Source organism: Sinocyclocheilus anshuiensis, unplaced genomic scaffold, assembly GCF_001515605.1.
Source record: "Sinocyclocheilus anshuiensis isolate Anshui unplaced genomic scaffold, SAMN03320099.WGS_v1.1 scaffold8090, whole genome shotgun sequence".
In the NCBI taxonomy this organism is placed as follows: Eukaryota; Metazoa; Chordata; class Actinopteri; order Cypriniformes; family Cyprinidae; genus Sinocyclocheilus; species Sinocyclocheilus anshuiensis.
The window spans coordinates 24,827-37,321 of record NW_015553765.1 but is presented as its reverse complement, the minus strand read 5'-3'; the positions used below and the strand labels follow the sequence as shown (position 1 = coordinate 37,321).

The window sequence follows — 12,495 nt, the reverse complement described above, 5'->3', positions numbered from 1 at the left end:
GTTGTATCTCAGCCAGATATTGTGCTATCCTAACAAACCATACATCGATGGAAAGCGTATTTATTCACTGTATGATACATCTACACTTATGACTGGTTTTGTGGTCCAGGGTCACATATAATCAAACGAATGATGCAATCCTGTGAACTCATTTCATACCAGCTCGCTTGGCCTTTATGTCAGAATCTTTTATGGTTACACATCTCTGACTACAGTTTAAATAACTTTCAACTTTGCTAGATAAAAATAATTGTATTGACAGTGTAAACATCTAATAACCTTGTTCTTTTTCAGCATTATTCTATACACAATAAAACAATGCAAGCTATACTAAATGCTTTCCGCTTTAAGGCTAAATGTAGATGTATGCGATTTCATAAGCAATTTGTTAAAGTACAATGACTTTGATGATACCTCGATCTGCCCAAGCCCCACCGCTTCACTCTGGTGTAACCCTCTGATTGGTCCAGCGGCCGGAGTGGGCGGAGTCAGGCCGTTGCCACTAGCGCCGTGACGTCACACTCAGCTGTTTTGAACGTCCTCTATTGTGATCCGCGGATCAGCTGAAGCAATGACAGCTAACCGTATCTGCTGGAAACACACTAGCTGCAGATGCTACGATCGAAGCGACGTGTAAACACCATTTACACGCAGATTTCTTCTGAGAAGAAAGACTTTTTCATTTTCGTTTTTTGTGAAATGACTACCTCATACAAAAAGAATACCTAAAGCTATGCTTTAAGATTTGTGTTGTTTTTATTGTGTGGTCGTCACGTTTACAGCTTGAATAATCTTGCAGGTAAGATGCTGAATCTCTTCTGTTTTGTAGCAGACTTCAGTCCGTCTGTTGAGACTAGAGCAGACCTGCCTGTAGAAAGCTAGCGCTAATAACAGCTGCCACGAGCTGTAGATTGTCCATAAATGGATCTGTATGAACAGTATGTTATTCCTATCATAAGACATCATTATTTTGCTCTCGCGATAGATCGTATTCACAGCAGAGACCAAAGCCAGTCGATGGTTTCTGATCTGTTCATACAGACGTCGCTTACAAATAGCATTCATTACAGCATTGTGTTTTCAAGTCGCCGTTTAGAAGCAGTGCGTTAGATGTGTGATCTGCCTGTATCTGCAGCAACTCGTCCATCAACCACCAGCTTTATTATTGAAGAGCATGTGATTTTAGGGCTGGTGTACACCGGCTGTGGTTATATGAGTGATTTGAGAGCTGGTAATACCCTTGATCCGAGCTGTCATTGCTGTGACCCTGTCTCTCTCTCTCTCTCCGCATTATATATGCTCCTGTTCACTGCTCTTATTGCGTTTGGCATTCATGTTCGCTTGTTGCTTTACTGTTTTTCAAATATATGGCCACGGTTGCCTTGGATTCATCTGTAAACACAGGATTCGGTGTTGTTTTTCAAGCAGTACGATAAATTCATTTTTATTAAACGCATTTTCGTTTTTGGCGAATGCATTCGGTTTATCTTGGGCGGAAAAAAACTATTTTTATATCTTGTTGCTAAAGCCATAGTCATAAACGGGGCTGTTTTTGCTGATTTCTATCAGAATGACCCTGCTTCCTTTCAGTTATTTCATACTCGGTCCGCGAGTCCAACGAGGGCGGGGTCAGTTGCGTCTGTGACGTCGGCCCCACGCAGGGTTGCGCATCTGAAGCCCCGCCCACTGACGGGTGGTTAAAGCCCGCCTGCAGGGGAGCCACTGGGACTTCTTTTTTTTCAGTTCAGTGAATGAGATGCAAAAAATAAGATTATAAGCTTCTTACATAAAATAATACATGTCTATATGAACATGTAGTTCATGAACTACAGTTCATCATCCACATCATGAATTAAAATAATTAAATTTAATTCATGATGTGGATGAAGAGAGACAGAGAGATAGATACTGGTTATATTTCATATTCATATTCCAGTCATAATTAACAAGCACCAGTTATATTTCAAGCTAAAATTACATGATAAAAAGATTGCATTTAAAAGAATGTAGCATGTTTAGGACCATTATGATTATTTTCATGAATTTTATCACAAAGTACATTTCCACCCTAAATACCAATTCCGTTATGCAGTGTGTGTGTGTGTATATATATATATATTGTAGTGCTGTCAAACGATTAATCGTGATTAATCGCATCATATACTGTATTATGTAAACAAAAACTTTTATTTTGTATGCGATTAATCATTTGACAGCACTAATATATATATATATATATGTGTGTGTGTGTGTAAATTATTTATAAACCACATTATTATATTACATTACAAAATGTAAAAAACAAAAAAAGCCAAATACTCATAGTGCCACTAAATGTGTTGTTCTAGAGGTTGCTAAATGTTATTTTTATGAAATGTTATTTTATGATATGGTTTTCTTGACCAATTCTGTTCTTCTTTTTTTCTGTCTTTATCAAATGTAGATCTTTGCACCAAGTGAGACCTTATATTACACTGCGCCTTCTCTGAAGACTCAAAAAAGGCCAATACACCTGTGATCAACCTGCCATCTGTTACATCACTGAAAAAACACAAAAATTAGCAACTTTAGTTAATTAAACAGCTATTAAAAAAAACCTTCTAAGGCAGCTATCCCTCAGGAAACAAAAAACTGTGACCTTTGACCTCCGAGGCAGCCATGTTCCAGCGGCTCACCAGTTTGTTCTTTGGAAGCGAGGAAGAAGTTACTCCAGATCTGAAGGGACCGAAGCCCTGCGTGTCTGAGGCTGATGAAGAGGGATGGCTCCTGGTCAATCTGCACGGTGAGTGTCCTACACAAACAACACAAAACTCTGCCTTTAATGGGACCTAAATTTATACAGTTTACTAAATAAAGGCAAGGAACAAATTATATTTAAGTTAGTTTCAAGTTTGAAGAGTATGTCGGAGTAAAAAGGCAACAATCGGTAACACTTTACTTGAAGGGGTGTGCATAAGACTGACATGGCACCTTCATAATCATGACATGACATCTACATAATCATGACATGAGACTTTTCATGAATATCTGGGCTATGGTTAGGGGTAAGGGTAGGGGTAGGGTTAGGTTAGGGTTAGGTCAAATAATGTCATATTTGCATTAAAAATGACATAACTGAGCGAATGACACTTAATGACAGTTGTCATAAACATGCATAAAAAACCTTCATATTCATGACGTGTCATGTCATGATTATGTAGGTGTCATGTCATGATTATGAAGGTGTCGTGTCAGTCTTATGCACACCCCTTCAAGTAAAGTGTAACCCAACAATCTACTGAATGTAATGAATTAATCTTTATGAATTTGGAAAAATCGGCTTGGTTCCAAAACCTAGTGAACTGCCTCGCTATTTACGGCAGCTTGTGAGGCATCACCACAACCACCATGGAACCCGGTCTGCAATGCTTTTCATAGCCAGCAACTGTTTTAACAGTCATGTATGCATAACATGCAAATAGCAATCCTCAGGCAAAGCCCACAGGAATCATCAAATGCTAAAAATAGCATTTTGCTAAGCTAAAGATGTGATACTCTAAGGCCCAAAACATACTCTTTGTATGTAACTATAAATACTTGTAGCTGCACAGCTCAATTTTGTGTGTCGTTGAGTTCAAAATGTGCCATACAGCATATAATAACTCAAAGAATGTAAATCGCACAAATAGCAATATCAACAAAATTAGCATGGTTTTCTATTCCAGATCAACTACCATCATAAGGTCATTGCACACGGAGTTGATTTTGAAATTCTCGTCTGAAATTTTTGCATGTTAAAAAGTAAACACAACCTCACATTGTGTCAATCACGTTTACACACTGCCAACAAAACTTTCATCCATCATAAAAATTTTTGGATCAGGTTCGATTTTCTGCGTTTTCACATCCGTAACAAGCATTTTGATAAGAAAGGATGACGAATACGAAAAAAACGCATACGACAATTTCAGACTCAGTGTGCTATAGTCCAAAATCGCATACTGTCTAGCAGGGCTGCATGATTAATCGAATGCAATTGTCATGCACATCTTGTCAGTAAAGCTGGTTCTGTGATTAATAGTAAATCTCCATCACCTGCTTTCAGATGGAGCAGCATTTACTACACAAAGCCGTAGATCTCTGACAAGCTACGCTGCGCAAAAAAATCGCAGACGATATAATCATACGATTATGAAATCGAAGAAATAGTTCGCGATAATGACAGCTGTTTGCGTAGCTTCTCAGTGAACTATAGCTCTGTGTAGTAAATGCTGCTCCATCTGAAAGCACGTGAAAATACCACATTTAATAACATGTTTTTAACCCAAACTCACTTCATAACATCAGCCGAGTGTTTGAAATATCCTTCTGTGAGATGATGTGGCTTCTTACACAGAATAAGGCACGCAACATATTTCATAGTATTCTAAGCAGTGATAAAGGCTATGTCGATTAGCATTGCATTATTATATACTTTATTATAAATAATAATGATAATAATAAGAACTCCGATAAACCATATATTGCTGTAGCCGTGTGTTTATTTGTCACGTTGAATCAATGAAAGCAGTTAAATCTTCTGTTTATTCAGCTAGGCTATAGGGATTTCCTGGGTTTCCTCGCGAGAGCGCCCTCTGGCCTTCGGATGGAGATTTACTGCTGATCACAGAACCGTGCTTCACTGAAAGATACACATGACAATCGCAGCTTCTGCCTAATCGCGATTTCGATTTCATTTCGATTTATCGTGCAGTCCTATGTTCAATGTAGTATAAATATGAGTAGTATGAATACAATTCAGAAATACTAGATTCACCATATTATCACTGCTGCGTGAGCCTGCATCAGTGCCATTTGCAACTCGGCACAGTAAACTGTACATCGAATGTGTGCTCCAGAACCTCATTAGAAGTAACAGGTCATCCAGGTACTTCTCACCTACCATTTTTTTCTTAACATTACTGCATACTACTCCTTTGGTGCGCTGTTTTCACATACTATATAGCAAGGTTGTAGACATATTTGAATGCAGCAAATATCCATGAGCAAGTTTTTTTTTGTTTTTTTTTTTGCCAAAAGTAGACAAGAAGCGAAGTAGGAGAGAGCGAGGGGTCTGGGATTCGAACTCAGGATACCCGCAAACACAACGGCCTTTTATGTCAGCACACTGCCTACTAGGCTATTGGCACCAACATATCCCTAAGTTAGTAAAACTGTCAGCATAACTACCTGAAATAATAATCTGGTTTTAATGAACAGGTAACTCTATCAACCCCTGGGCTCTGAGTTTTGGTGAAGTGTGTAATTCCTGCTACAATCTCCCTCTTTTAGCCATTATTCGCGATAGTCCCTCCCAACTGTCGCCAATGGTTGAGTAAGTGTCACAAGACTGTGACGCGTTTAACGGTCATCAGCATCGTAAATCCTCCAAAGTTTTTCATATTTGTATTTTTTTTTTTTATGTATGTACCTTTATAACACTATTCTTTGTATTGTATTACATCTGCATCAAATTACAACAAAAAAAAAAAAAAAACTAGCTGACGCTAATGGGAGGGTGTTTCTAATGCAGCGTCAATGGGAGGGACGGTAAATTTGACATCGTTCTCTCTTCTGACTGCCGTTATCAGTCTCTCTCTATTATATTTTTGTGGTACTCTCCCATTCACTGCTCTCGAAGTTAACCCAACTATGACGACTTCCGCTGCTGAGAAACCTGGAAATGTGGAAAAGGTCCATTGGGCTGTTCAGACTATTACTAGAAATGACACGCTTTCCATTTGAAATGCTGCACAAGTAGGCATCTCACTAGGTTTTGGAATCAAGTTGTTGGGACTTAGTAGTACAAAGTAGTACATGGTGAGTAGATCATGATCATTTAAAAGGGTTTTAAAGCAACTAATGGTAGTATTTTCTATGTTTTTCTGTTGTTTCTGTATCTCTTCTCGTTTGTCCATATTTGAATGATTTCCTTTTATTGGTATGTGTGCTCATGGTACTGGCATCCCCCACTCGCATGGCTTCAACCAAACCTTTCATATTCTGGAAACACACCCTGTTCTGTCTTCTATCACTTCCTACTTCACTGAAGGTGAGGATGGGCCAGAGGCAGCTTCAGTAGCATGCGCCCGTCCCCGCAGTGAATGTCATGCATCTCAGATATGCGGCCCCTCTCCTCCCACCTGCAGAAACCGCAGGACTAGAGCAGGCAGGATACAGGCGGCACATCCTTCCTTCCCTTCCATCTGCTCTCCTCCTCATCCCTCCTCACATCCCTCCTCCTCCTTCTCTCACCTTGAGTCAGTAGAAGTGAATGTGTTGTTAAGCGAGCGGGGATCGTGTTCCTGCAGCATGGATGAGAGCTGGTTTGTCACCCCTCCCCCCTGTTTTACTGCAGAGGGAGCCACAGCGGAGGCCAGCCCCATGGAGGACCTCCTCATCGAGCACCCCAGCATGTCCGTGTACGTCTCCGCTGGCCCTCTCCCTGCGGTGGAAGAGAGCACCACCAGCCTGAATGGCAGTGTCAGGTAAATTTCACTTCCGCTGTTTGCATTTTTTTCTGCAGTGAGATGTCACTTGGTTTGGGTTTGTTGCTTTACTCAGGTAAGTTCACATTTAGTTTGAGCAAACTCTGAGTTTTCGGGCTGAAGAAGATGGGTTGGTTTTGAGCGGGTTTCATCACCATGGTAACTCGCGCTACATGAAGCCACTCCCCCGTATCTCTCACTTCCAAATTAAAGCAGTTTACAGTCAAAGAATTTTAGAGACAAAATAGCCTGACTTTTGCAGGTACTTATTTATTATATTTATATTAATTGTAATTGTTTATAATTCATATAGTATATTCATATAATTATTATATGAAGTGGCAATTCATTTTAAGCTTCGTATTTAAAGTTCTGAATCAGCGACTGTAAGTATGTTTTGTTATTAGTTTAAGTATTTGCTATTGACTGTTCAAATTTTGAACTGATTTTTGGCGCCATGTAGTGTATGTATCGCGTCGTGTGTGTGTGTGCGTGATCACAGAGTCAGCTTTCTTAACCGCGGCTTGTGTACTGCAAATACATACGAGTATCATCACTGTGTCTGTCACGTGACTGTTCTACTTTCAGGCTTGAACTGATGGTAAAACTAAGGACATTATGTACCGTCTTTACATTTATGTTGAAAGCTGAAGCTCGAGATTATGGAAAGGGGCGTTACATTTCCGACGCGTGCTTGTGGTGTTCGGCCAATCACAATGCACTGATTTACTGTCTTTACATTTATTTTGAAAGATGAAGCTCGCGATTATGGTAAGGGACATTACATTTCCGACGAGTGCTTGCGGTGTTCGGCCAATCACAATGCCCTCGGTCAGCTGGCCAATCAGAGCAGACTGTGCTTGTCGGAAGGAGGGGCTTTGTATAAAATGACCCGTTTGAGAGAGGCGGGGCATAGAGGACCTACAATAATGTACAGTATTTGAAAAATAATGTGTTTTTTGAACATTAAAGCATGTCAACATATTCTGTTACACCAAATACACCAAATAATGATTTTTAAAATAGCATCATATGACCCCTTTAAATTATATATATATATAAAAGCTGTAATATATCCAACTTTTAAAATTACTAAACTTTAAATTTATTTGATTCCTTTGCATAGTCATATATTTTCTTTCTGCTGCCAAACTTTTGCTGCAGCAGAGGTGTTATTCCTGCCTTGTAAATTCATTTAAATTTATTACATTTTTAATAACGACATCTCTTAATCTTCAGCAGAAAAGTGAATTGCGCTGACTCTCGCGCTTTGCTGATGCTCTCCATGTTCCCTGTGATTGGCTGTTTGCTGCACGTCACACGTTGAAGTGCACAAACTCTGGCTCAAACTCTGAGTTGACAGAGAACGTTTGTATCGGGCTTTGTGAGCCCGGTGAACCTGGTCTAAACTGGGTTGGCTTTTTGTCAACTCAAAACTTACTCTGCAACTTAGAGTTTGTTCATCTTGCTTCGTGCTACAGGCCACTGGTGACTGACAAAATGTCTTGTCATCACAGTTGGTTAGGACAAAAACATGGAATGACTAATACATGGGTGTCCAATCCTGTTCCTGGAGGGCCGATGCCCTGCAAAGTTTAGATCCAATCCCAATGAAACACACCTGAACCAGCTAATCAAGGTCTTACTGGGCAAACTGGAAACTTGCAGGCAGGTGTGTTGAGGCAAGCAGAAGGTAAACTCTGAAGGACAGTGGCCCTCCAGGACCACGTTTGGACACCCCTGGATTAACACATCTTGATTTATTGCTTGCTGGTGTTGACATTTTGTTGGGCCTAGTTCAGGGGTTCTATAGGTGGGTTTCCATTACAGATAGATATTTTATAACTGTCGATAAAAAAACACTGCAAAATGACGGCGTTTCCACCGTTTCCATGTTATGCAACTAAAATGTGATTTTTTTTCCTCTCGCGATAAGTCATGGTGACAGGTGCTGGTAGGTTTACGTATATTGCAGCCACCGCACTAGCCATTATTTTTAATCGAAGGAGATGTAGGCGTGTAATGCTTCTGAAACATACCGCAGCTGGTCTGAACACAATCATTGACTAGAGTGGCCGCGATCAGCTCCGGTGGCCGTGTCAGAGCCATAATGTAGTGTAAATAAGGGGTTATCCAAGCATTAATGACAAGAAAAGCCCCTTATACTTGAGAGCGGCCACGTATGAGGTGTTTCTTTGAGGCCATAGTGCATTAAAGAATGATCATTTGACTTTTATGTACGCCAGGTGACCTGTAAATGCGAAATAACCATTTCCATTGCAATTTTGCGAAATAATAATTTTTCGAATTGCCTGAAAAACCACCTCATGCGAGCGTAAAAACTTTTTTTGCGATATATGGGAGTTTTTGCGAAATTGGCGCGTTTCCATTAGGCGTATTTTCAGTTTTCAATTTCAATTTGCTATGCATTCAATTCCGTGACAGTTGAGCTAAAAATAAATATGGTGCCTGAAACATGTAGTTGGTGGTCAGTTTGTGTTTAAATGCATGTTTTTGACCAACTTTTCATGTCATTTCTAACAAGCAATTTGTACTACCATAATTAAATATCCGCTTAGTTATCACCAGAGTTCTTTCTATCTGTATGTTGTAGATCAATAAACTATTAAGCTCAGAAGCCTGTTCAAAATGAGTTATGGGAGGTACTTTCTGTCTGCATATTCATTGCCTGAAGGGCAGCAAGTCAGCTTTCGGATGTAGCCTATAAGAAATTCACATATAGTACCACCTGGTGGATGATTTTTTTTACTAAATTTGGTACATTGCCTCTTATGTGTACCCTGCAATAATATTCTCTATATCATGAAGATCAGACATTCCTAACTGAAAAAATTGACCACTTAAATTGGCTATTAATGACCACTGTTGTTCATCTATAAACCAATGCATTCAACATTTGTATGTAATAAATATTGTAAGACAGGGGTGTCCAAATCAGTTCCTGGAGGGCCACTTTCCTGCAGAGTTTATCAACCCTAATTAAAAACACCTGGACCAACTAAACAAGATCTTTATACTCACTAGAAACTTCTAGGCAAGCGTGTTCATGTTGGGGTTGGTTGGAGTTAAACTCTGCAGGACATTGGCCTTCCAGGAACCAGTTTGGACACTCCCGTTGTAGGATATGTCAGCACTTACACCAGGAGTGTCCAATCCTGCTCCTCCTGGAGGGCCAATGTCCTGCAGAGTTTATCTCCAACCCTAATTAAACACACCTGAACCAGCTAATCAAGGTCTTACTAGGCAAACTAGAAATATCCAGGTAGGGCTGCATGATTAATCGAATGCGATTGTCATGCACATGTTGTCAGTAAAGCAGGCTCTGTGATTAGTAGTAAATCACCATAACCTGCTTTCAGATGGAGCAGCAAGCTACGCAAAACGCAGACGATATAATCGACCGATTATGAAATCGAAGAAATTGTTCACGATAATGACAGCTGTTTGCGTAGCTTCTCAGTAAACTACGGCTCTGTGTAGTAAATGCTGCTCCATCTGAAAGCACATGAAAATACCGCATTTAATAACATATTTTTACTCCAAACTCACTTCATAACGTCAGCCGAGTGTTTGAAATATCCTTCTGTGAGATGATGTGGCTTCTTACACAGAGTAAGGCACGCAACATATTTCATAGTATTCTAAGCAGTGATAAAGGCTATGTCGATTAGCATTGCATTATTATATACTTTATTATAATAAAAATGATAATAATATGAACTCAGATAAACCATATATTGCCATAGCCATGTGTTTATTAGTCACGTTGAATCAAAGAAAGCAGTTAAATCTTCTGTTTATTCAGCAACCGCTATAGGGATTTCCTGGGTTTCTTCTGCTAGGCGTATTTGGTGTTTCCTCGCGAGAGCGCCCTCTGGCCTTCGGATGGAGATTTACTGCTGATCACAGAACCGTGCTTCACTGAAAGATACACATAATAATCGCATTTCGTTTCGATTTATCGTGCAGCCCTACATCCAGGCAAGTGTGTTGAGGCAAGTTGGAGCTAAAATCTGCAGGACATTGGCTTTCCAGGAACAGGTTTGGACACCCCTGTTGTAGGATATGTCAGCACTTACACCAGGAGTGTCCAGTCCTAGTCCTGGTCCTCACAGGCCTCTTGCAGAGTTGATCTCCTTCCCCAGTTAAACACACCTGAACCAGCTAATCAAGGTGTGTTGTAGCGAACTAGAGATAAACACTGCAGGACTTTGGCTCTCCAGGTGCAGGACTGGACACCCCGACTTACACCAAATAAAAATCATGCTGAATATGAAAAACTTGGACAATGTCCTAATTTTGTCTTCCATCTTATCTTCTCATTTCATTTTCACTCCATTCTGTCCATTTGCTTCTCACTCCAATGCTTCTCATTCCTCCTCCTATCTGCACTGTTCCAGCAGGATGTCTGAATCAGCAGCGCCCGTAATGACCAGGAGCAGCATGCCCACACGGGTGACCCGAGGAGCAGCCGCACAAGCAGGTGCCCTGGCTAAAGTCACCCAGGTCTCCAGGGTCCAGAGGGCCAAAGCCCGCACTGAGCGTCGCCACCCGGCACGCAACCGCATGCAGCGCCAAAACCGTGTGCGTGAACAGGTGCAACGGCGCGCGACCCACACCCGCAATTCCTTCCTGCACCAACCATGCCAGCGCAACGTCTGCCACTGATGTATTAAAATTTACATTGAGGGCATTATAACCCACCCCAAGAAAACCCACACCTCCCAATGAATCCCCTACCTTCTCAAGTTCTCCTTTTGCTTTTACTGGTTTTATGTACATAATGTTATTCAGTTTCATATTAATCAGGTTTGTCTTTGAGTACAAGCCAGTTTATCTTCTTTTCACTCTTATTTGGAAACCCACTACCAAGCACAATTACTCTAAGACGATTCATATATTTGCTTAAATGGCCATGTACCTCCAATAACACCTAAATCAGTATCTGGGAGTATAGCTGAAAAGGAGACACATGTAAACTCTGTATCTTTACATACATCCCTCTAAATGTATAACAATGACACTTCAGGTACATTGACACTGTTTGTTGAAACATAATCAGGTTAAATTGTCAAAAGAAGGAGCCAACCACTGAATGCTTCATGGAAATATGATCCTAAGATCACATCACACTGAGAGAACAAAAAGCTACTACAGCAATAAAAAAGGTCACTTAAAGACAACAAGAATGAAAAGTATGTAGATAGTGTGAGTGAGCAAGAATAGTAAACAGATACATGCAGTTGAGAGTTTGCAGATTAAGACAAATTTATATAAGCCAGATATGTTTGTAAAGAGGTCATTTCAAAGTAGATGTTGCTGCCTGATTTTCAGCATAGCGGTGCTAACTTTCAAAAGTAATTCGACTCCCAAACAATTTAATTTAATTGCTTGCTTTTGTATGACCTCTCTTTCTAAACCTAGTGAGTTGCCTATCTAAACAGCATTTAGGAAACACCATTTATTGGTGTGCTTCCGCAAAGGCAGTATCCTTCCAAGAAAAGGCAGTTTCACTGAAGAAATCAATTCAAGATGGTGGAGAAAGTGGGCACTCAATTCTATACATAGTCTGAATGGGAAAAAATACCCCAGTGCATTTATAAATAGATATTTACACCCAATATTTAGGTGTGTTATGAATTTGTGCTTATTAGAGCATTGCCTTGCGTTAGCTTAGCAACATGCTAACATCAAATTCTACTGGAATCAACCGTAAGCATCAAAACTCTTGTGTATTTTGTAATTCATTCAGTACCAAAAAGTATAGAAAACAGCTTAGCAACATGTTACCATCAAACTCTATTGACATCTGTTTTATTTCATGTCTCTTGAGGCAGCTTCTTAAGGTATCTAGCTCACTAGATTTTGAAACAGAGCCTTCAGGTAAACTGACAGAGGGTCCATCATGGATAGTACTCGTATAACAACAACAACATATTACTAAGAAGATTCATTATTATTTTTCAAT

The 12,495-nt window shown here is 40.1% G+C and overlaps 1 protein-coding gene across 3 annotated transcripts; it reads left to right on the top strand.

Moving 5' to 3' along the window:
• Positions 1-580: 580 nt before the first annotated feature.
• On the top strand, positions 581-12,282 carry LOC107668420 (tumor protein p53-inducible nuclear protein 2-like). 3 transcript variants are annotated; one of them, XM_016460289.1, is made up of 4 exons: positions 581-799; positions 2,444-2,782; positions 6,071-6,506; positions 10,931-12,282. In XM_016460289.1, the coding sequence occupies exons 2-4, from the start codon at positions 2,659-2,661 to the stop codon at positions 11,193-11,195; spliced, it is 825 nt and encodes a 274-aa protein (XP_016315775.1). In that variant the 5' UTR covers positions 581-799; positions 2,444-2,658; the 3' UTR covers positions 11,196-12,282. The 3 variants fall into 3 exon arrangements, with proteins under 3 accessions (XP_016315775.1, XP_016315774.1, XP_016315776.1); XM_016460288.1 differs by having other exon boundaries at positions 582-799; positions 10,928-12,282; XM_016460290.1 differs by having other exon boundaries at positions 589-799; positions 6,377-6,506; positions 10,928-12,282.
• Positions 12,283-12,495: the final 213 nt, after the last annotated feature.

Coding starts and splice junctions, on each gene's coding strand:
- LOC107668420 (XM_016460288.1), top strand. CDS start 2,659: ATGTTCCAGCGGCTCACCAGTTTGTTCTTTGGAAGCGAGGAAGAAGTT. Junction 2,783..6,070: donor GCTCCTGGTCAATCTGCACG/GTGAGTGTCCTA, acceptor ACTTCACTGAAG/GTGAGGATGGGCCAGAGGCA. Junction 6,507..10,927: donor AGCCTGAATGGCAGTGTCAG/GTAAATTTCACT, acceptor GCACTGTTCCAG/CAGGATGTCTGAATCAGCAG.